The sequence below is a fragment of the Choloepus didactylus genome, chromosome 15 (assembly GCF_015220235.1).
Source record: "Choloepus didactylus isolate mChoDid1 chromosome 15, mChoDid1.pri, whole genome shotgun sequence".
In the NCBI taxonomy this organism is placed as follows: domain Eukaryota; kingdom Metazoa; phylum Chordata; class Mammalia; order Pilosa; family Megalonychidae; genus Choloepus; species Choloepus didactylus.
This window is the reverse complement of record NC_051321.1, coordinates 33,036,062-33,061,130: the sequence shown is the minus strand read 5'-3', so window position 1 is coordinate 33,061,130 and position 25,069 is coordinate 33,036,062. Positions and strand designations below refer to the sequence as shown.

Sequence of the window (25,069 nt, the reverse complement as noted above, 5' to 3'; positions counted from 1 at the left end):
CTTTTTCCTTGTCCCCTTCTTCTGCATTTGTCCCGGAGGATCCTGGAGTGTTCTTTTGATCGACTCAATCTTTCTCTGGCACTTGAGTTCTGATTGGCTGAAGGACTCAGAGGGAAAAAAAAACTTTAATTAAGTAGATAATCTCTTCTTTGGAAGTTAGGCAGCTCCATTTCACCTCCTTTACCTCTGTTTGGGATCGCTTACCCACCAAGGAAGTTGGGGTTTGAGAAGAATTCCATCCCACTACCACTGGGGAGGATACTTCCCCCCGCTTACTTCTCTGTCTCCCTTTTTTTTTTTTTAATAGAATTTTCTATCTCTGTTCCTCCAGAGGATTATGTTTCTTATGGAAACTTCTGTGTGTATCTTCCTTTTCACCTGTGTCCTCCAACTCAGCCACACCTGGTAAGTAATCCTGACTCCTACCTGAAAGTGGGAAGAAGTAAATGTCTGTAATATACTAGAGGGAATTCACCTTTTCCGGAAAGGCAGGAAACCTTAGGATCCTCCTGGGGGAAATTGTTCTATGGAGTAGGACTCTTTCTAAATTTACTGTTGGTTCCAGTAAATCTTCAGAACACCTACCAACAAAAGAATGGATTTTTAAAATGAATGGGTTTTCCTATTTTTATAAATTGCTATGCCACAAATATTCAAAGTGGTTTTAGGGGAAATGGAAGTAGTCATTTTTACCAAATCCTGATGTCAGCCTCGTGCAGAAGAGGAAGGTGAGTTCGAAGCAAGTTCTACTGCGTGTTGAATCGGATCTTTGAGGTGAAGGCTGCAGGCAAAATTCAGTGGGATCTGATTTTGCATTTTCTGACTTGACTTAAATTTTCTTGGAATAGTCTGACTGCTCAAATCATCATTTCCTAGTTAATAGAATTTTTCTTGAGCTACTGCGTTGACATTGGGTTAACAAACATGTTTGAAATCAAATATTTTAGAAATCTAAACTTCTCTGCAAATTTATTGATTTAATTTACAAATAATTCTAAATTGCTCATGAAATAAGATAACATATGTGGAAGTACCCTGTAAACTATCAACCTCTGCAAAAATGAGAGATGATATCATTCTCATTTAGTTCTTGGAAAACACTATGTGTATATCTTCCCACATAAAGTATCTATACATGCAAATAATAATAAGCACGTACACAAAAACGTATAGAAGTACAGCTTGGGAATTGCTTGTTGCTAGGGTTTTTGGAGTTTCCCCCAATTCAGATATAAAGTCAGCTTCTTTTTCATCAATTCTCATTTCAACCATTTATTTAACCAAGCTATGAATCCAAGTGCAACATAAACTCTTGAGGAAGCAAGAATAGGAATTTCTTTGCTGAAATCAGCCTCCTGTGCTAATTGAGAGTGTATTCTTATCATAAACGAGTGTAGCCATCTTTATTAGAGAACTGGTAAGAAGGATGCCAAATGAATACAGCTACTTGCAAGTTAATGCAACCCTTTGCAACATTTCTGATTATGAACTTAATCACCAAATAATTGGTGAATTTTTAACTGGCATTTTATTTAAATATTTCAACGTTTAAAAAAAAAATTTGTCTTCTCTCTCCCACATGAGAACAAAAAGACAAAAGGGAGAGGAGACTATTTCAGAGCATTCCTACTGATGTGCACGGTATTCTTCAGCTGATTCAGTATCAGCAAAAGAGAAACACGAGATTCCTCTCCCCAGTCACCAGGGCAGTGGGGAGAATTGTTCTATCAAAAATACCTTTACTGTGTGTCCCCTTCCCTGCTGGAGGGGTCATGTTCATTCCATTGCGATACTGACACAGCCACGTTGAAAGGTGGCTGGGTTGCTTGTCTGTCCAAATTCAAGTGTCTGGATTCAAAAAGAAAAAAGAAAAAAGAGAAGTGAAAAAAAGTTCTAATTTAAAAACAGGGTTTTAAGAACCCCTTCTCCCCTTGCGTGACTTGGAGGAGAAAATTTTAAAACCCCCTGTATAATGCAATTAGATTTTAATTGCTTTCCCCCCTGTAACCCTCAATTTGAATTCAACATTTATCCTTTGCCCAAGGTCTCGTTTTGGTCGCATTTGAAAAGTGATTTTTAAAGTTAACATTGAATCTTGATTATTCTTATAAAGAAACTATCAGGGTTCTGCCTAAGGTCATCTTCCCTTTTGTGACATGCAGAGAAATTTGACCAACCACAGCCTGTGAAATGTTTCTCTTAAGACTTCATGATCAATCTTTTATCTAAGGCTCTCAAAAGCACTTAACAAATAGAGAATCACAATTTCTGCTTGGCTGTGTGATTGTAGGCCTGCCTGAAATTTCTGCCTAAAAGAGTCCATTGACAGAAATTCCTGTGCTTGAAAAGAGATGTGTAATGACATTTACCTACAATATATGATTTCTTTAGGTCAATCAGTACTAAGATAATTGGGGTGGGGGGCATTCTCCCCAGTTTCTTCTTGTTGGGACACTTCTGAGGAGAATCATCTTTTCTTTCTTGCCTTTAGGATTTAAAATAAATTCAAGGAAAATATTTTTTTCAAGGTACTTAAGTACTTTTCCTTGAATTTATTTTAAATCCTAAAGGCAAGAAAGAAAGAGAGAAAGAAACAGGAAAAGAAAATGGAAATGCCTGATACAGTCAAGCAGATGGTGATGGTTATAACGGTGTCTAGAGATGAACAAATTAGATTTTTTTTGACTTCCAATACGCTTACTCATCTGGAGCAAACAGACCTGGAGTATGTTTTACCTTAACTACTGTCCTCATTTTACTCCAAATGGTGTCGCATAATAACACTGGGTCTGGCTCAGTTCCGTCCATCTCTCAGTCTCTCTCTGCTCAGCTCCACCGCCAAGGCAGAAAGGCACAGAGACTCCCTTTCTCATTCTGCAAGTGATCACACCCCTACTTCTTCACAAAGGTCTGGAGTAGGGATTTATACAGGGCCAGGTTCTTTTCTGCTGCCGGGCAAGAACTTTTTAGAAATCTTTGGCTTTTAGGGCAAATCACCCTCCCTTGGCTCTCTACACTTCCCTTTTTAGAGTTACCTTCCCACGGCTCTTGAGTTCATCTGATGACATGCAGAAACTCTGATGGACAAGGGACTTGGCTATTGTAGGGGATCTTTGAATCCATTTTTTAAATTATTGAATCCACGGTAGTTTTTTGGGTCATATTTCCCACTAACGGACACAAAAAGAACAATTGTGATCAAGTGAGGGTCCGTGAATCTTTGCCACATTTGAAAGGGATCCTCATCTTCACAGAGACGTGGGAGTTAGAGACGCAGAACGTAAGGTGTGAGAAATTGCTTTGGAACATGCCAATATAAAAGATTCATATATGGAATAGCTGCTCTGGTCCATAAAAAAAGCTTGGATCACTGTTATGTATATATGTTAAGGTTCACAATTTAAAAATAAATAAATAAAAGCTCGGGACTCGTGGAGTCATTCTGGGTAGGACGAGGCTAGCGACTGCACTGTAGAAAGTGCTTCTCAGGGCTCTAGCCAAGCCCAGGGGAGTCTCATTTCCTTTTGTCATTGATTCCTCACTGAGACCTAGGTTTTTCCTGTTGGTCTCTATTTCTCCTGTAAGGAGTTGTTACTGTTATTGTTGGTGGGGATGGGGGGGGAGTGTTTCATTTACAAAAGCTATGAGATTCTGGGAAGAGACACTTCATTACAGCTTTTCCTATGAAACCAATTTGTATAAGTAATAAGGACGATGCTCCCAGGTACACCTACATTTGTGTGTGTGTGTGTGTGTGTGTGTGTGTGTGTGTGTGTGTGTGTGTGTGTATTATAACATGACACAAAGAAGGGTATCTTTTATGTGATGTTATATAGAGGTAAATAGGGTTTAAAAAGTATCAGAAGAAAAGTAGTTTTAATCCAAACCCTCTCTCTTCCATGGAAAGGGATGATTTTCTTTCCTTTTCCTAGCTAAGACAGTTGGTTTAATGCTGCTCAATATTGGGTAATGTTATTCTCTCCTGGGGCTCTTAATAAAATCCTTTCTGCCTGGGCTCCCTTGACTGTCTTCTGTTCCATCCGAAAGGCTGAGGAAAATTCATATGGCTTAGAGAGTGAGGTTAACACAATATTTCTTAAGATAAACCTTTATTTTTCAGAGAGCAGATTTTTCTTACTAGCCAAAAGACTAGGCTGGGCTAACAGCTGGGGGAAACTCTGAACTTGGTTCACATAAATAACTTTCCTCATGGCTTCCCATTTGAAATATATCTGCACCCCAGCTGCCTCTCTAAAGAAACTACCATACATGCTGGACAGACTCTTCTCTCATTAGAAGCCAAAGATTTATGGTTTGTTTTTTTTCTCATCCTTTATCATATGTCCCGTAATTGATCACATCATTTTTCTGTGTGTCTCTTAGGCCAGAGCTTCCCCCAGGGCACCAGAAATTCAGATCATAATGGTACTATTTAAATTCACTGTTATCTGACCAGTCCACATTCACTTTTTAAAAAATGGTTGTTTTCCCAACTTCATCATCCTCTGGTCACTGCACAGTATGAGGCTATGTCCAGCAGTCCCAAATAAGACCTGTAGGTGGGATGATTAGCTCCATCTTTCTGTGCAATTCCATAGATGAAACTTGTATGCTCTTCAGACCAAGATTAAACCAAGCTGCATAAGAAGGAATTTTCCTCTCATTCAAAATTGTAATTCCATTTTGCTACCATAAATCTCAAGCCTTCTCCTTTATACAGGCTCTTCAGATTCACCATATCAAAGACTTTGAAGGTTCCATTCCATTACCAATATCCAGGATAATAAATAGCAACCAATAGATTGTTCTGATTATCCTGTTTGGCATTCTTCACTTTAGCCCAAGGCATCTAGTAGAGTCCACATTACATAGAATATTGTTTCAAGAGAATTCTGCTTGTTTTTTAAATTTTAAGTTATGGAAAATTTCATTGTTTTACAAAGGTAGAGAGAAGATTATGTATAATGAATCCCCATCACTGAGCTTCAACACTTATCACCCCCTGGCCACTCTTGTTTCATGTATGCGTTCTGTAGAATTTTCAACTGCATGTATTTCTCTTAGTCAAATTCCTCCAAAAACTACCACAGTTCAAAACAGGAAGAGAAGGAGCATGGGCAATGGAATCTTCTTTCCTGGGTTTCAGGGATCTAGAGTCAGTAACAAGAATAAACCTTGGGGGATATCATACAATTAGAGATGCCCTTAGTGGGGAATCGAGAATACAAATGATTAAAAAGGGGTAATTCATTCAAATACATGTCTGAGTTTATTTCTGTTTGAGCTGTGGCTGGCTGGCAAAGCCAACAGAAATTTATAGTTGGATTATATTGAGGAGAGAAAATTTATACCAGCCATATGGATTTAGTTCCATTTAAGTACTGAAAATGGTACTAATGTGCCAAATCCTGCCAATTCTCCTACCTTAAACTGTCCACCTGGTTATTTTATGGATAATTCTTAGATTGTACACCTATCTTCTTGATCCTGAAGCAAACTGGTATTGTATCCATCAGTATAATTGAGAAGATGAATATTTCTGAAATCTATACTACAGGGACCGAGGCAAAAGATTAGAAAACAAGGCAAAATTCTCTGCCTGCATAATGATCCCGGAAGAGGCTCCCGCAGTCCCAGGCTTTCTGGGAACAGTGGCTTGAGCTGCTCTTTAGCAGCTTTCACTTAGAGACCAAGGAAAGGGGAGTGAGAGTACAGCTTATTTCCAGTTAGAGTCCTCATTTAAATGCTAAGTGCTGAAGTGTTTTTTGTTTTGTTTTGTTTTGTTTCTGTAGCTGAATGTTTCTCAGCAGAGCTTGGTACAATACATAAAGAAGGAAGGAAATAAGAACAAGGAAAGAAAGACTACCACTCGATAAAATATTCTGTAATAAAGATGACATATTTGTTTCCAGGGAAAAGATTCTCCATTGAAAATGTGTGATTTGCTTGGGAAGGAATCTGCCTGAGATTGTTTTGCAGAGTCCAGGGACCACTGTTGTCCCTTAGCCCTATTATATGGTCTTCGTCAGTAATTGTTTGGCAAGGCTGAATTTGGAATAGTGTGATATTTTAATATATATTTTAACATAAGGGCATTAATAAAACTGACACTTCTGTTTAAGAGTCTTTCACCAGCTGTTTTACAAGATATTTTTCTTATTTTAGGACATGGCATTGTAGTATAGACAATTCACATTTATAAAAGACATTTTGAGAATTATTTATAGGGCTGAACTCCTTTTGAAGAAAAATATGGTGTTTGAATCAGTGTAATACATATGGGATATCACCAAAAGCTTCATGTTAATTAATTTTTCCCTTATATCCATCTTGAAAAAGCCTTCACTTGGCCCCAATCTCCATTGCAAATTTTCTCTCCATTCTCTCTTTCTTTTCAATACCATTCTCTTTCAATGAGTCTACACTAGCTGCTTTAACTTCATAACTTTTCACTCTCTGTAATCTGGCTTCTGTTTCATTGGTGAAATAGAACTCTTCAGTGATATCACCTTTGTTTCTTCTTGACAAATTATTAAGTAGAAGGAAATTTGTTTTCAAATTTCTGAAGACTTCCCTTCCCTTCAAGACTTTGGATATCTAGTGACTTCTATTTCCTAATCCCTTCCCCTAACTAAACAGGAAAGAACCTGATTTCAATTATTTATATTTTAGAATGGATAAGAATTGGTTACACTGTTCACCCTTGAAAATAAATATTTGCAATTATGTAACTCTAATTGTACGTGAGTTGTTCCTAGTTTTAAAACCTTCACAGATTGTCAGAGAAGGGTGATGAAGAAATTTTTGAACAATGGGGATATTATTTCACAGCCTGTTAGTAAAGCCTGCCTTTTGTGTATTGTGTGTGTGTGTGTGTGTACATATGTGGGTATGTGCAATCATGGATGTGTATTTCGTGAGTCAGATGTTGTGGAGGAGTGACAGAGTAGCAAGGAAATTCACTTAGAAAGAGCTGTCTTTGGGCTTTCCCCTACCCAGGATATCTTGCGACTTCGATGGGGGTGAAAAGCTGCTGTCAGAAATTGATTCTAAGAGCAATTTGCTTTATTGGGGCATCTTCTAGCTACAGCTCCAGGCAGCTTCCCAACTCTGGACCTTCCCCTTACTTTTCCCTTTTCCCTGGACTCCCTCTGTACCAAAACTCCTGATGGAGAAGATCTATAGTCAACATTCATTCACCACTACTTCTCTTTTCCCCTGGACCACTGCACCAAATTATGGTAATCAGATTGTATCTCCTGACAGAAGCCAACTAGAGTCTCATGACCCAGAGATTTTTTATGGGCATTGAGAGATGGGATTAAACGTTAAGGAGAAGCCAAACATGTTACTCAAAGACTTGGGGAAGTGAAGAGAGGCCAAACAAAGGAAGGGATCTGAGGGCATTAGGATGCAAGTCCTAGAGAAGAGAATGTCAAATTCTGGAAATTCATATTCAGAACCTTTGCTTTTTAAAAATAAATGGGGGTGCGGGGAGCAGGGGAATCCCAATGTAAGTCTAAGCCACATCAAACACTGGGATTCAAACATATCAGGGCACACTTGGCAAAAGAGTGAGGCTGGACTGCGAGAAGATTGGTTCGCGGGACTAAGTAGTTTCCTGGGACAGCATTCATTCTCATTCTAAGGGGAGAGGTTGCCCAGCACATAAACTTGGCCTAGAAACAAGGTCTTCATCATGCAAAGGGAGAAGTAAGTCTGAATATAGCATGCTGCTTGACACTTGTGGTTCAGTGCCCATCTCTGCCATGTGCTGTCTCTAGAAGAGAATCTGGCATATGTTCTCAGCATGGCTGACAAACCACTAACCATACAACATGATACAGTACAGACCACCTCATGGGCCATGCTAGTTTGGAGAACTACCCAAAATAGGGAGAACAGGTTGAAACTAATTGGATGGTGACTTAAACCTCTAGTTCCCAATTAGATGTAACCAACAGAGAATGGGACCTTGTCATTTTTTGTGAACTTCCTAAAGGTGTAAACAAGGTAGACTTCTTAAAATGGTATTAGGTGAACAGGGGCTTTGAAAATTAATATGCATGAATCCATCAATAATAAATGTTAAGTTAAAAAGAAAACAAACCAACCAACCAATAAACAAAACAAAAGAAACTTGGAGACTTTCCAAGAGCTAAAAGAGAGGCTTTGGCATTTGTATTTGGGTCAAACCAAAGTCCCTCCCCTCCTGTCTCAGCTCTCTGGGGAACAAATTTTACTGGTGACCTGGCTAATTATGAAGTAAGCAATTCAGCAAGCAATACAACCCTTGAGAGAAACTGCACAATGCTGAAGGCTGTGGGTGTTTGAGGAGTCATAGTGCCCTAGATAGAAGAATTTCAAATTATGGCTAGGTCACACCACTGAGATGTTGCAAGATTAGAAGGTCATTAGAGCAGAGAAGCAATGGGGAGATGATACAAAGTCTACAGGGCTCTGCTTTAGAGGTTACCACAGCCTCAAAACTACTGATGCCTATGTATCTGTGGGTGGTTGTTTAACAATTGAATAGATATTTCATAATGAAAAGAATAACAAGGAACTAGACACACATTAAAAGGAAGAGGAGAAAACTGCCATGTAAGTGTTGATATTAGATGAGCTGTGGCAGGAGGTAGTGAAGACAAGGACAAATGGACACAGTTTGACCAACTTATCTAGATGAAGCATTTGACAGCAGAGGCTATTTACAGTGAAATGTTATTGTAAGAGTTCAGAATGCACGGCAGGGGAGAGTGAGGTGGCATTAGAAGCTTGTAAGAAAAAGTATAGACCAAAGAGTGAGTTAAAGACTCATTTCAGGATTGGTGACCAAAGAGTAGAGGTGGTCTAAGAATTTACAGTAATAGCTTTAGCATTAAAGTCTTCTGTTCTTGGGGCTAGCCAGCATGTTTCCTAGAGGGCAGATGGCCCCTAGACAAAGATTCAGGATCCTTTGGGAATATTCCACCCCTCACCCCCATATATTTTATTCCTGGTGTGGGGAAGATGGGCATAAACAGGACAGCTGTAATTGACAGGAAAATACTCTATGATACCAAGAAAAAATGGCAGGAAGGAAAGAGAGTCACAATTTTAATACTCAGTGCAGTCAGAGACCAAGCCCTTCAGGGCAGTGACCAGTGAGTAGCCTTGAGAGCTACTAAACCAGAAGGTACTCCATCCAGATACAAAAGAAGAGTCCTTCCAGAGCAAAGCTCCAGACTCAAGAATCAGCATGTTCACCAAATTTTCACTGTTGCAGTTCAAACAGCCATTTCCTGAGGATTGAAGCAGCAATTCAGGTCTTCCATGTCCTCAAATTATTACTTAGGTATTAGATGCTTGTAGGCACCTATCTGTTCAGCCTCTGTACCAGTATTTCTCAAAGTGGAATCTGAGGATTATCTGTGAAAAAATCATCTGCAGCACTTCTTAAACAAGCAGATCCCTACTACCCCCATTTGCCTCCATCCAGAACTGTACAAGAATCTCTGGAGCTGGAGCCCAGGACTCTTCACGTTGAATAAACTCCCCAGAGGATTCCACTATCCTAGACTGAATACCTCAAACAGAACCTCTAAAGCAAGGCAGACACCAGGAGATAGGATCAGGGTAGGGGAAGAATAATCCTGTCCAGGCCAGGCACTATAGCAACCTGACAGTTAAAGGGAATTGGTCAAGAATTTTGTTGGCCACACCCGCCACCACCAGGTCCTACAGTAATTCCAGATCTCGGGGAGGCACTCTCACCAAAGTGTCCTCTTCTGGTATCAGAGGACAGGAAGGGCTGGAGTTTCATTCAGGGCCCAGTTCAGGAATTATCCTGTTCATCTGGCCGGACCTTAGTTCCCATGTGTTTGCTTTTGAGCCAGTGCAAACTGCCAGCTCCCAAGTAATAACCTTAAAAAGTCTTCCCCAGAATCAGAAAGAGCACTAACACTCATCCCTCAGAGAGTCATTACAGGGGTGGAAGAGGTCCTGGGTGAGTGAGTGAGTATGGCTAGTGTGTCAAGGTTAATGTGCTGTTAGCATGAGGGAGCCAGGGGCCCTGAAGGCTGAGCCCAAGAAGAGTATCACCGGAACTCTATTTAATGACTACAGCAGAGAGACTTATTTAATGCTTTTTTTAAAAAAATTGCCCATTTCTTTGCAAGATGGCACCCTATGAAAGGACAACTCTCTGCAGGGGCTCTAGGCTGGGTCTGCCACTTGGATTCAATGTAGCCGGGCATGTCGGGAGAACTGGTAAGGCCGCAGTCCCAGAAGTCTATCTAAATAAGCGACCATAGGGTCTTCCCAGGAGAGACTCTCAGAATTGAGAAGATCCAGCAATGAAGCTTCACTTGCATTTGTTAGCAAGCCTTTCAGTTACAGTCCAATGAAGGAATTTGGGAGTTACTAGGAGGGGGTGCTGTAAGCAAAACTGAAAGAACTATTTTTCTGAAACTGTAAGAGCCTTGGACACAAATGGCACAGTTTTGATATCCAAGTGGAAAAATAAAACTCTAAAGAGGGTAAAAAGACATTTGTCTCCACTTTTCTATGCACAGAATCAGTGTGGGCAGCAACAGTCCCCAGAAAACATGCCCAGGGGATGTGGTGGTTCCCAGATGAAGCAGAGACTATGCCTGGCAGCTATGAGTGCCTGGTGGACATAGAAGCTGAAGGCAGGGCTGAAGGAGTGAGAGAAGAAAAAAGCAGAGGAGACAATGTGATAGTAAACTGGATTGGTTTACAAGTGTGTGCAAAACATCACTGAGACCTCCCAGAAATATGTACCAAGAACTATCAGGTATCAGGAGTCCTAGATTAGGAGGTGGGAGTAAGAGAAAGGGAAATAAAGGGTGCAGAAGAGCGTAACAGTTCAGGAATACATGCCCTAGAATCAGACCATGGTTCAAATTCTGGTGTTACTATTTAACTAGCTGTGTGACCCTGGACAACCAACCATGCTGTTTCAGTTTCTCTATCTGCAAAATGGAGGTAATAATTTCTACCTTATATAATTGTTGTGATAAATATATGAACTTAAAACATGGAAAGCAGTTAGTATTTGTTGTGAATAGAATAAACCTTCAAATAATATGGTACATACTCCATGCAACTGTTTTAAAAGGAGATACAGGTATAGCAGTAAAAGGGGTCTGGGCATGCTCAGTAAATGTTAGCTATTATTGTGTGATAGAAATTAAGTTTTATATGTAATCAGTATATATATATTCTGGAAGACTAAGAAAAGGAGAAGAAACAATTATAAAATTTTTATTTGCAGTGTAAAAGCAAAACTACAGTTATTTATGTGACTTGCTTACCACTTCGGTCTAATGACAATGAAACACAGTAACAATGATACATAGCATTAAATGTGTCAGATGGACTTTGTGGCTTGATTATAATACCAGTCTCTGTCTACATATACTCAGTGTCTGTTGCCTCTTGCTGGTATGATCATTTGCTAAGGTGGCAGGGTCACAATGTTAAAAAATTAATGGGAGCAATGGCTTGTCACAGACTTCCCTCTCACATCCCCCCAAATCTCTTTCAGCTCTGTTCTCTTCGAATTTTCTGTTATATTGGATACTTTCATCCTTTTTCAAAACCTTTTAATTCAATCCATGTTTAAAGAGTACTTACTATGTTCAAGGTACTATATGAGGAGCTGGAGGTAATACAAAGATAATTAAAGCAGTCCCTACTTATCATTTCATATAAGGGAATAAAGGGACAGCTTAATATGAGACAGAAAAAGGTACTATGAGGGTTGAAAGAGGGAAATAATAAATATGGTTGTGGCATTTCAATTAGATATTCAAGAGTAAGATTTTAAAATAAAAGCTTTATTGAGACATAATTCACAAGCCATAAAATTCACTCTTCTACAGTGTACAATTCAGTGATTTTTAGTATATTCACAGACTTGTGCAGCTATCACCACATCCAGTTTTAGAACATTTCATAATCCTCCAAAAGAAACCCCATACTCACTAGCAGCCACTCCCCTTTCTCCCTCCCCTCAGACCCTGACAATCACTAATCTACTTTCAGTTTCTATGGATTTGCCTTTTCTGGACATTTCATATAAACAGAATCATATAATATGTGGTCTTTTGTATCTGGCTTCTTTCACATAATGTTTTCAAGGTTCATCCATACTATAGCATATATCAGTACTTCATCCCCTTTTATGGCTGAATAATGTTTCATTGCATGAATATACCATATTTTATTTACCCATTCATCAACTGATAGACATATAGGTTATTTCCACTGTTTGGTTATTGTGAATAATCTGCTATGAACATTCACATACAAGTTCTTTTGGGACACACATTTCAACTCTCTTTTGTGTATACCTAGGAATAGAATTGCTGGGTCATGTTGTAACTCCATGTTCAACCTTTTGAGGAACTGCCTGGCTGTTTTCCAAAGTGGCTACACAATTTTACAATCCCACCAGCAATGTATGAGAGTTCTGATTTCTACACATCCTTAGTTATTGTCTGTCTTTCTAATTTTAGACATCCTAGTGGGTATGAATGGTATCTCATTGTAGTTTTGATTTGTATTACTCTGATAACTAATGATATTGAGATCTTTCTGTGTGAGCATCTTTTTGGTCATTTTTATATTTTATTGGGAGAAATACTTATTCACATCCTTTGCCCATTTTTAAATTGGGTTCTCTTTTTATTGTTGAGTTGTAAGGGTATATATATTCTGGATACAGGTCTCTTATCAAATATATGATTGTAAATATTTTCTCCCCTTCTGTGGGTAGTCTTTTACTTTTCTTGGTAATGTTCTTTGCAGCACACAAATTTTAAATTTTCATTAAGTTCAATTTATCTGTTTCCATTTGTTGCTTGTGCTTTCAATATCATGGTTAAGAAAATTATTGCCTAACCCCAAGTCATGAAGATTTATCCCTATGTTTTCTTGTAAGGGTTTTATAGCTTTAGCTGTTACATTTGAGTCTATGATCCATATTGAATTAAATTTTGTATATGGTATAAGGAAGGGGTCCAACTTCATTATTTTACATGTGGATATTCAGTTTTCCCAGAAACAATTGTTGAAAAGACTAAGGTAAGATTTAACAGAACAACATGAAAAAAGACAAAGATGCATGAGCTCATGGAATGCAGGAATAACAACTAATTCAGCATGACTGGAGGACAGGACAAGAAGGGATGTTTGACGGGAAATGAGGCTAGAAAAGTATGTAGGGTCAGATTATGGAGGGCCTTGAGTGCCAGGAGATGATAACTATGGAAGATTCTTCAGCAGAAGAATGACATGAGAATCAGGCTTTCAGAAGATAGATCTGGCTGCAAACTATACACTGGATTAGAATGGGGTAGACTGTAAGTAGAGAGGCCAGTTGGTGGAGATTCTGCAAAGATCTAGGTCAGAGGCCACAACTAAGGCAGTGGCAGTGAGAGTAGAAACCAGGGAACCAGTGTGTAAAAAATATAGGTAAAATACATACAGTTCTTGATAGCTGACTGGATGGTGATAGTGGATGGGGAAAGAGTTGGGGAAATGGTGGTTTGATTAACAAGAGAAGTGGCTAGTTAAGGAAGATGAGTTAGGTTGTAGACATACTGCCTTTACAATTCTGATGAATCATTCCCTGTAGAGAAGTCTAGCATCCATTTGGAAATGCAGTTCTGGAACTCAAGATAGACATCAGGGCTGGAGGTAAAGATTTGTGAGACAATGGCTTATAAATCATGGGCATGCATGATAGATTCTCTCCTATTCCTTTATCTCTTTAGATAGCTGCTCCTTCTGAATTTCCTTAGATGATATTTCTTCCTACACCCATGCACGAAATGTATGTTACTTCATTCTTTCATTCAACAAATATTTATTAAGTGTCTCCTATCTTCAGGCACTGTTCAAGGCACTGGTAATATCTGGTAAACAAAACAGACCCCCAAAAAAGTCTGTCTTAATGGAGCTTACATTCTAGTGGGAGGAGGCAAATAGTAAAGAAAGATGTAAAACATATAGTGTTCCGATGATGAAAAGTGCCATGGAAACAATAAATCAGAGACAGGGGATGGGATGCAATTTTAAGTAGGATGATCAAGGAAAGCCTAAAGGAGATTGGCACATTTGATAAAAGGCCTGACGTCATTGAGGAAGCAAACTATGCAGGATGTCTGAGTAAGGAGCATACAAGGCAGATAGAACAGCAGGTGCAACACCCCAGGGGCTGCAGAGTGTAGGTCACATTTGAGAAACAAGGAGACCAGTATGGCTGGAGCAAGGTAAAGTGAGGGAGAGTAGTGGGAGATTAGACCAGAGGCATAACTGAGAGCCAGACTGTATAAGATCTTATAACCCACTGTAAGAATGTGGCTTCTACTCTGCATGAGACAGGAAAGCATTAGAGGATTTTAATTCAGAGTAGGACAAAATTTAACTTATACTTTAAAGAGATCAATCTTTAAAGGAACCAATCAATTGGAGAATAGAATGTGAGAGTATAACAGTAGAAGCAAAGAGATCCATTAGTAGGCTTTTATAATATTTCAAACAAGAACTGATGACATTTTAGACCAGGAAGGTGGTGAGAGCTGATTGGATCCTGGATATATATTGAGCTGGCAGAATTTGCCAACAGATTGAATATGGAGGGTGAGAGAAAGAAAGGAGTCAAAGATGATGCCAAGAATTTTGTCTAAGCATCTAGAAGGAGAAACTGTCCTTTGCTTACAAGGGGAAGAGTACAGAAGGAGCAGGTTTGGGGTGGATCAGGATTTCAGTTTTGGATATAAGTTTGAAATGCCTAACAAATATTACAGTGGAGATGCCAAGAAGGTAGTTGGATATGAAGGTTGAGAGTTGAAGAAAAGGTCTGAGAATATTTGGGAGTGTCCAGGAAGGCATGAGCTATTTGAATGGCACCTAATCTGGACAGAACCGTCAGCAGCTGTACATGCTCATGGGCGTGGGAAGCCTGTACCTTCATCTAGGAGTATGCTGATTGGGCCATGCTCGGTGGAGCTGCCCAAAGTTGTTAAACAAATTTTATATCTTCCATTGTTTGTTAGCATCTCTCCTTCATTCATTTTACTGTCCCTAGGTGGCACCCATAGAAGCACTTAAATTCTTTTTTTTTTTTTTTTTTTTGGCTTTCTTTGTAACTTCTTACATTCATTGTGCTTTCTGTAATCCATATTATTTATGCTGTTGTCATCTCAATCAAAGACAGGGTCCTCCTCCTTTGATGTTTAGCACAAGGACACAGTCTTTTCTTAATACCAGATATTTTGGACATGAGGCGATCAACCATAACTTTCAAATATGTCTGCAAATAACTCAGAAGTTAACAACACAATTCACTTCATGGGTATGCTGTCCAAATAGGCCTACAGTCTTGTCCCATGTTCACTTAAGTCTGATTGATTAATCAACTGGACTAAATCTGCACTTCATACAAATCTTTACATATTACGGCATCCTCTAAGAAAGAAGAATCCTTTAGTATCTCTGCCCATCACTTGCTGTATCCTCTCACAGGAAGTATCTTCAACCTGGCTCACAGCAAAGCTTTTTCCTTTGTCATTCAGTTTTTGTTTTGTTGTTTTGTTTTCTTTCCTAATAATGTCTGTCTATGGAATGGGAATTAGCCCCTGTCTGTTGTGATAACATCCCAAATCTCTGAAAGCTATTCCTTACATAAATATTGCCCTTCTGAGTTAAAGAAAGCTCAGCCTCCTTTCTCTGAGGCAGAGGGCCTGGCTGACTCTCTGACACCTGTCTTTAGGGATCAGAAATTTATCTCCACACCTATAACGGCTTTGGCAATTGTGAATTCATTTCAATCATTCCAAATGATTCAAATTCAAGTTTATTTTTGTGCTTTGCTGGGACTCTTCTCCACAAGAGAATAGTGCCTCCTTTTATTTGACTTAATTATGCCTGCCAAGCTTTAAAAAACAGGGAATAGTTTTGCTAGATGTTGTAGTCTTTCATGATTTTCTAAAATTCTATTATATCTCTTTCTGATTTTTTTTGTTGTAAGAAAGTTTAAATCTTTTTCATCTTCTCTCTTGGCAGTTTGTTTATAATTTGTCTTCAAAAACTCCCCACATTTTAGGTGTTGTGTTTTTTATAAAGACGGAAATCAGTCAAGATGTTTTGGCCTCTGACAAGAGCCTGAACTTGTGCAGTATTTCATTTCCAATCCTCTTTCTGATGATATCCAGTGTCTTGTTGGCCTTTAGAACTGCAGGGGTACATCAGCTTTCATACGATACATAATTATTCCCAGGTTACTTACATTATAATGTAAAATGATTAATATACAATATAATATCTATATTTTGATTAATTTTGAAATGCCCACACCGAGGTCCATTCTCCAAATCTTAAGAACTCCAAATTATATATATATATATATATATGTGTGTGTAACATTTATTTTTAAATAATTATAGCTTTGCAGATGGTTGCCAATAAATATACAAATAAATTTCATGGACCCTTTCCCTAACCTTCCCAGATAGTAACATCTTACACAACTATAGTATAATATCCAAACCAAGCAACTGATATTGGGACAATCTACAAAGCTTATTCATATTTCACCAATTTTACATGCACTTGTGTGAGTGTGTGTGGGTAGCTTGATGCCATTTTGTCACAAGTGTAGCCTTGCATAACCACCACCACAATCAAGATACTCAACTCTATTATTACCACAAGACTCTCTCCTGTTTCCTTTTATAGACACACGCATCCTCTCCCCTCGCCATCCCCAACCCCTGGCAACCATGATTCTGTTCTCCATTTCTATAATAATGTTATTTCACGATTGTTACATAAATGGAATAATGCAGTATTTATCCTTTTGAGACTGGCTCTTGTCATATCAGTACTTCCTTTTTATTTCATGGTATGGATGAATTACAGTTTGTTTAATCATTCACCCTTTAAAGGACATTTGGGTAGTTTTAAGTTTGGGGCCATTATCAATAAAGCTGCCATGAGCATTCAAGCACAAGCTCCTGAGTGAAAATAAGTCTTCATTTCTCTTGGATAAATATCCAAGACTGCAATTGCTGGGTCATATGGCAAGTCCACTTTTAGCTTTGAAAGGAAAGCCAAACTAGTTTCCTGAGTCAGATTATTTATTTTTAGAATTTAATTATGACTCAATCCCTGGAGAGATATTCTACTGTTTACCTCTCTCTGATTAGAGAGCTATCTCCAGAGGCTTGAGGAGTCAAACTCATCTGGATTCAAATCCTGCTTCAATCACTTACCAACAGGGTGATATTGAACTTTTTTGAGTCTTAAGACTCCCTTCTTGCAAAACAGGGATAATAATACCTGAGATATAAGGATTTGAGAAGGTCAACTTGTAAAACACTGAAAGTAGAGTATTGGTACACAATAGGGAGTTAATGTTAGCTCTCCTCCACCCTGCAGCAAAGTAACGATCAAACATTACTCCAAATTTTTATGGTATTTGAAATCTTAACTGACTTTCAAAACCCAAAGGAATCATATTACCTTTTTTACATTTTTTTAAACTAAATAATCTTTAGTAGATTAGTTATATGTGATGTTTTCATGGCAAAACCATTTTCTCTTTCTTCCTATCAGTTATATTTCCTTAAGTCATCCTTACAACTATTGGAAGCAGAAGTGAATTAGTACCTCTCCAGTTATACTCTTGGTTTTTCTCTTTTAGGTCAGTGAACAATTTCCTGATGACTGGTCCAAAGGTAAGAAAAAAAAATTCTTTAATCTCCTTGGATCTCACTAATTTTAGCTTGTTGATCAAAGACTATACATGCCCATTTCTTTTCATTTTATCCACATTTTTTACTATGCTGTATATATTAGAGATGGGAAAACTGTGGCACAAGGAGGGATAGGGATATAGCCAAAACCACCTAGCAAACTAGCTTCAAAGCCAAGACAAAAACTCAGATGTACTGAATCTGAATTTAGGACTGGAATTTTCCAGAGCCAGAAAAGTCAGCAGCCTTTCACAGGTGTCAGGCTGCAGAGTCACGCAACCTTCTCAGTACAGTGGTGCATTGCAGTTTCCCATCATTAAAACGCTGGAATTGTACTGCATGATCTCTAAGCATTCCTTCTAGCTCCAAAATTCTGCTTTTTAAGATACTAGTGAGATGAGCAAAGCTGAAATAAGTTGTGGGTTTTTGACTACTTTTGGAGGGACAGTATAGTATAGTGAATAAAGGCCTGATGGACCTGAGCTTCATTCCTAGTTCTGCCATTTGCTAGCTGTGAGACCTTGAGCAAATTACTTCCAAGACTCAGTTTCCTTATCTATAAAATGGTACCTATTTTGTAGGGTTGTTTGTAATCTTGAATGAGACAGCAGGTTTAAAGTACTGGTTCTGTCATTATTTTGAAGAGATGGGAGAGTGGGCAGGAAGAGAGCTTGGCCACTTTAGGGCAAATGCCTCCCACGTACAGCTGCAGTGAGTCTGGATGCTGACTCCTGTGTCCCTGCAGGCTTACCTGATCTACTCCAGCAGTGTGGCAGCTGGGGCCCAGAGTGGTATTGAAGAATGCAAATACCAGTTTGCCTGGGACCGCTGGAACTGCCCCGAGAGAGCCCTGCAGCTGTCCAGCCATGGCGGACTTCGTAGTGGTAAGGAAAGCCTTGGCCACAGCTCCCTGGACCCCCTGGCCACAGGTTACAGCCCCACTCTCTAGGGATAGCCCGTCTCCTCTACAACCTTATTCCCCTCCTGGTCTCTTCTTTCACATCAACTCTCTCTGCAGGATCTTCTCTTTTCCTTCTCCTGCTCCTCTTTCCTACCTATAGATTTTTTCTTCCTTCTTCAACATCTCCACTGCTCAATGAATGGACCTGGCCTTAACCCCAATCCTTGGCCTCCCCATTGGTGAAAAGGTTTCCTCATAAAAATGAATAACATCAGGAAGTAAGCGGAGCTGGATAATAATTCCTTGTGCCTCTTAGCCCCTTTCCCCAATCTGCAGCAGACTCAGCAAAGAGGTATTGGGCAAATGGGGACTAAAATGGAGACCAAATTCCTATAGAGAAGATAAAGAGTGGTTATGCCAGTAAATGAAAGAGCCACCTTTCAGACATTCTTTTCAGGACTAACTGGGGTCTGCCCCCTTAGATTCCAGTATCCCAGGAGGAAATGGAGATCGGTTCTTTACACTTGGCTCTCATATATATCTCCATCCCCATTTCTCCCTTGGGCTCTTTCCACCTAAACCCTTTATGACCAGGTATGTAAGCAATAATCTAACCACCTAGCCGTAAAATGCTCAACTTGAAAAGATGGGAGAGCAGAGGAGTAGGGCTGCAGCTAGGGCTGGAGAAGATCCTAGAAGAGGATAAGGTACTTTATAAAGATGGAGAAATAGGATGGTACTGGGAAGGGAGAGTAGAATGATGGTATTTCTTTGGGCTACAATCCGTCCCACTAACTCTGTCAATTTTGGGTTCCTGGCAGCTAATCGGGAGACAGCGTTTGTACATGCCATCAGTTCTGCTGGGGTCATGTACACCCTGACTAGAAACTGCAGCCTTGGGGATTTTGACAACTGCGGCTGTGATGACTCCCGCAATGGGCAACTGGGTGAGTAGTGATATTGGAGTGAGTAAGGCCCGCCAGCTAAATTCACTTAGAGAATGAAAATCTTGGTACGTATCTTGGTGGGGCAAAGAAAGAAAGTCAATAGACCTGTATTCTAAGTCTGAGGGAAATCATGCTGAAGTGGGTGAACCAGTTTGAGCCCAAACCCTGCAGTGATAAACTAGGCTAAATGTAGCTTGGGGCCCTTCTTCTTTCACTGAGTGGCTTCCTTAGGTTAAACGTTATAATAATAAAGGAGCAACACTCCCTGTGGCCTCTATCCTCTCTGCCTTCTCTTAAACATAGGAATTTCCTTCTATGTTGCCTATCCCTGTCTCTTTTCCACTCTTTACCTTCAATGCCATCTCTAGTCCTCTGTGCCCTTCCTCTTAACTTCCAACTTCGTTGTTCCATATTATTTCAATTGCGTCTCTCTCTCCCCTTCAAGGCTCACGTTTCCTTCACTTTCTTCGCTCCACTTTGTCCTTTCTGGACCTAACTCCGGCCGGGCACTTGTACACTCTGCCCAACGGCCAGAAACACTGCTTGGGGGTGGGGTGGGGGTGGGGATGTGTGGCCCGAGAGGACCTTGCAGAAAATTCACTCGGCAACTACTTACGTCACGAAGCTCCGAGCAGGGGATTGGCTGAGACTGGAAGCGTGGGCACAAAGGCGGCAAAAGCAAATCTCGCAGGCTGAAACTAATCCGGGCACAGGGTACTCGCCCAACCTTAATCTTTCCCCATTCTGGGTCCCTCAAACCCAATTAGAAACAGCAAGCCCAGGAAGCTCCATGCCTGCCTGTTCAATGACATTTCCTCCCCTGCGCTTTTCCAGGGGGGCAAGGCTGGCTGTGGGGAGGCTGCAGTGACAACGTGGGCTTCGGAGAGGCAATTTCCAAGCAATTCGTCGATGCTCTGGAGACAGGACAGGATGCCCGGGCAGCCATGAACCTGCACAACAACGAGGCCGGCCGCAAGGTGAGTCCCACAGCCCCTGGGATCAGATGGCTGGCTCCATCCACTACCAGCCCTAGTTGCGAACAACTCTTCAGTTCATTTAACAGACTGAAAAATCGAGGTACAAAGCCGGCTGGCCAAGTGAATTAGCCAGACGCCCCTAAGAGGCAGAGGCTAGCCAAGCGCCTAATCCCTGGACCGCTCACTCCTCGCTCTCTCCCCAGGCGGTGAAGGGCACCATGAAACGCACGTGCAAATGCCACGGGGTGTCTGGCAGCTGCACCACACAGACCTGCTGGCTGCAGCTGCCTGAGTTCCGCGAGGTGGGCGCGCACCTGAAGGAGAAGTACCATGCAGCACTCAAGGTGGACCTGCTGCAGGGGACCGGCAACAGCGCGGCGGGCCGCGGCGCCATCGCCGACACCTTCCGTTCCATCTCCACTCGGGAGCTGGTGCACCTGGAGGATTCCCCGGACTACTGCCTGGAGAACAAAACGCTAGGGCTGCTGGGCACAGAAGGCCGAGAGTGCCTGCGGCGCGGGCGGGCCCTGGGCCGCTGGGAGCGCCGCAGCTGCCGCCGGCTCTGCGGGGACTGCGGGCTGGCGGTGGAGGAGCGCCGCGCGGAGACCGTGTCCAGCTGCAACTGCAAGTTCCACTGGTGCTGCGCTGTTCGCTGCGAGCAGTGCCGCCGGCGGGTCACCAAGTATTTCTGTAGCCGCGCGGAGCGGCCGCGGGCAGGCGCTACGCACAAACCCGGGAGAAAACCCTGAGTTTCCTCTCCTCCCTCCTTACCCCATTCTCCTTGGCTTCTTTTAGAACCCCAGTAACAGAGGAAACTAGGAAATGGGGACCCCGCGCTCTCAAGCCCATGGATCCTAAGAGAGAGAGACTTTGCTTTGCCATTTCTGGGAGCTTGCCGCTTTCCAGCCTGTTCCTCCATTTTCTCCACGCTCTCCAGGAACTCTGAATAGTCTTCAGACTGGCCACTTAGGTCCTTAGAGCTACTGACCCTTGGACTAGGATGAGAATAGCGTTTCTCTTCCTCGTTCCTAGCTGCCCTAACACCTGACTTGGCCTGTCAAGCCTTAGGAGCTGCAAGAACCCTTCTTAGATATGTAAGGCCCAAGTAAAGCCATGGCTTTTCTCTTTCACCCATTTTCTCACCCCCATTTTCTGCTGCTGAGTCTCTTCATTTTCTTCCTGCTGGGCTTTCAATTCCCTGCTGTCAGCACAGACTACTGAGGAATCTCTAGTGCTCTCTCCTCTTTTCCTTTTCTCTTCTTTTCCTGAAGAGCCTATCAAGAAACTGAGAAAATTGCCCTGGGAAGTCTCTGGTTTGGATCCTAGAGGCAGGGGCTGAAGATGAAAGAAGTGGGAACCCTACAGTGCTGACTTGCTAAAAACGAAGAGGGCTGACTCATCCTTTTGACATCCTCTTTGATTATATTGTCAATGGACGTTATGAGTGGAGCAATGGCCTTCCTAGACAATCCAAGGTACCCCAGATATGTACCCCAAAATATCTAGGAACTATAAGTCATTTTCTATCCTCTTCTACCCTTTAAAGTTACTTTCTCCCTGCTCCTAACCTACTTCCTCCTAGCAACCAACGTTACCTCTTCTCTTTCCCCAAAGGAACCTTGTTCCTTTGAGCCAAGACTGAGCTAAATAAAGCCAATTTCCCATTCAGGCCCTGGACTGTACCTCGAAAGGAGGGACAAAAGGAAGGAAAAGCTGGGACTTTTCCTTTTCAATAACTTGGTTTTAAAACAGGCAGGATTCAGGCATTGGATACCTTCCTTCAATATATAAGCTTCCTGCAATGAAACTTGCTAGTAAGATGTTCAGCACCTTGAACTTTAATTTATTGTAGTCACTGTGATGTGTGCCTGTTTCCCCAGGTAATGAACTTATTTGGGGGGGATACTGTGTGTATATGTGTGTGTGTAGGATATGGCCTCTAAGCCCTCTCCTTCCTCTCACCTTGCCAGGATCCCATACTCCCTAGAGTTTCACTTCCCTGATGGCTTAAGTAGTTATCCTGACTTGACTGAGGCTGACTCTGACAAGGACTAGTAAATCATCCACTAATATATTACTCAGTAGCTTGTAGTGGTTGAGTCTTCTAGTTCAATTCTCAGACACAAGCAGTACAGCTGCAACTTGGTTATGAAATAGGGCTCTGGGGAAGGAAGAGCCAATCCCTAACGGATCTTCACAGCCTAAGGAGCTTCCCAGCTTTCCCCTAGGCCAGTCCTGGGTCTGGGCATTAGGTAGCTCTTCTGGAGTAGAACTGCTTAGATGCTAGACACTCTAACCCCGCTGTTCCCAGAATAAGGAGGGGATGGCGCAAAGGAGGTATGGCTCCAAGTTGGTAAGAAGAGCCAAGGCTCTAATGACCAACCTGTAACAATAGAAGGGCTTCAAATCAAGACAATAGCTGGGCCAGAGCCCAAACTCCCAGCCTCATCCCTACACATCTTCTGGTCGTACTAACACTGACTGAGGTGAGAGGTCCCTTCTTTCCTTACAAGATACACCTCCCTTCCAGGTACTTCATTTCCACTTCCATCAGCAAAAGACTCTCTGTGCTTCTCTCAGCTGTTATCTGGGCCTCTTGAATCTCCCAACTTGCTCTTCTCCCCTAATCAAGCAGCAGCATATCCTAACTCAGCTGTTCCACTTCGCAGAATAATTTGATAGTGTACAGGAACAAAGTCTCCTTGACCCTTGAGGAGCAGAATATACAAAAGTAAAACATTGTAAAGTAAAACTACATTCTCCAGGACTCTTGGCATAAAGGTAGGGAACTATTGTATTTCACAGTTGGTAACTCCAGGTCAGTACTCTAACCATGCCACACTGCCAGAAAGTTCTTTCATTGGTTATTGTTTTGCATCCCTAAACAGGTATGATTGATACCAGATTCATTCAAGGTCTATAAAGAAAATACTACTGAGTTATCATAGATCTCTATTGCTCCCTCCATCCCCCGCTTTGGATTATCCATTCATTCATTTGTTCATTCAACAAACACTATAGTGGAAAGAGAATAGTGACTGACACACCAATACCATCCCTTTATTTATGGAGTTTAGACTCTCACCTTATATTCATTCACCAGGGTTCAGAGTTCCCCTTTAAAAATATGGATAACTCCAGAACTGTTGCTTGGGAAGACACTTTGGAGGTCAGCTAGTCAAACCTTGTTTCTTACAGATTAAACTGATGCCAAGAAAGGTGACTGACTTGTTCTGTCAACTAGTAAGTTACTGTGAGGGGAGCACTAGAGTCCAGGACCCTTCCTTCTTCTCATGTATTCTTTAGGACCCCACCTGTCTCAACTAAAGGCAAAAGGAGGTCCTGAGAAGTGACAAGGACACTGGTTGGGATGGGCAAAACACTGTCTCCTCCTCTCCCTGGCCTGTGAGCCTACACACAGACAGGGCTTTCTTTTCTTGAAAAGAATCCCAGCCTCGATTGGCCTTAGCAGCAGGTGAGGGTGAAGACAGAGACAGGGTCGTCCTCTGCGCTGGTGGTGCTGGTGCTGGCGGGTGGAGAGGGCAGGCCAGGGCACTCGCCTATTGTGGGCCTGGATTGGATGCTTCCACTCATTCATTTCCTTTTAATTAACCTGCATTCCTGGAGGAGAAATATTTATGTTGGCTCCCATAGAGGCAATCCTCAGACTGGAAAGAACGGGGAAGAAAGCCTGTCTTAGCAAAACAATATCTCTAAAGAGCTCAAGAAGAGAAAATAAGGGAACAAAATGCCATTAAAATAGCCTTCTACCCCCACTGGAGTCAATGAAAACTTCATTTCACATGCTAATCCCCCACTCCGCCCCCTTCTCTTCTCACAACACCTTTTCCGAAAGTGTTTGGGAAAAGTCTTCTCAGTCAGTACACAGCTCCCTGCAGCTCAGACTTCTCCTTGTGTTAGTTCAGGGCCCCAAGTGGGGCTCTCGCTCCAGCAGCGGCTTTTTTCTCCCCCCCTTTAATTTAAACAAAGACTTCAGAGTTCATCAACCTCCCACTGAAATTCACAGCTGCTGAACAAACTAATCCCCTCTCCCCTCTTTTCTTCCCTTCAATGGGCTCTTGGCTTCAAAGACACTTTGGGAAAGGACTTTGCTGGGGCTCACACTGCTTCATCAATAGAAGTTAGTGCAAGTATTATCTGAAGAGCAAGTGGCTTTACAAACAAATACTGCCTAACAATCCCTCCCTCCCAAACACACACATCTAGCCCACAGACATGATGGGATCTACAACAGGATTAGGGCTAGTACCCCCTAGCTTCACACCCAGCCCCTTTGTGCAGCTGAGCTCTGTCCTGAAGTGGTGTGGAGAAAACCCTGGAGCTAAGACAGAGACATAGGAACACACACACACACACACACACACACACACACACACACACACACACACACACACTCACACACTAGATTGCAAGGAGAGAGCCTTGCAGTCTTTAGCAGAGGTACTGGATACCCTC

General features: G+C 41.5%; 1 protein-coding gene across 2 annotated transcripts; it reads left to right on the top strand.

Annotated features, from left to right (window-relative positions):
* The first annotated feature begins 313 nt into the window (after positions 1-313).
* WNT8B (Wnt family member 8B) lies at positions 314-24,327 on the top strand. Of its 2 annotated transcripts, none has more exons than XM_037804354.1 (6): positions 314-405; positions 17,717-17,750; positions 18,514-18,652; positions 19,491-19,616; positions 20,451-20,593; positions 20,797-24,327. In XM_037804354.1, the coding sequence occupies exons 1-6, from the start codon at positions 338-340 to the stop codon at positions 21,340-21,342; spliced, it is 1,056 nt and encodes a 351-aa protein (XP_037660282.1). In that variant the 5' UTR covers positions 314-337; the 3' UTR covers positions 21,343-24,327. The 2 variants fall into 2 exon arrangements, with proteins under 2 accessions (XP_037660282.1, XP_037660283.1); XM_037804355.1 differs by lacking the exon at positions 314-405 and adding an exon at positions 10,973-10,989.
* The last annotated feature ends 742 nt before the right edge of the window (positions 24,328-25,069 follow it).

What these genes read in the sequence shown, in the direction of transcription:
- WNT8B (XM_037804354.1), top strand. Translation starts at nt 338, where the DNA reads ATGTTTCTTATGGAAACTTCTGTGTGTATCTTCCTTTTCACCTGTGTC. An exon ending in TCCTGATGACTGGTCCAAAG is followed by an intron (nt 17,751 to 18,513) that starts GTAAGAAAAAAA and finishes GTGTCCCTGCAG; the next exon opens with GCTTACCTGATCTACTCCAG. An exon ending in CCATGGCGGACTTCGTAGTG is followed by an intron (nt 18,653 to 19,490) that starts GTAAGGAAAGCC and finishes GGTTCCTGGCAG; the next exon opens with CTAATCGGGAGACAGCGTTT.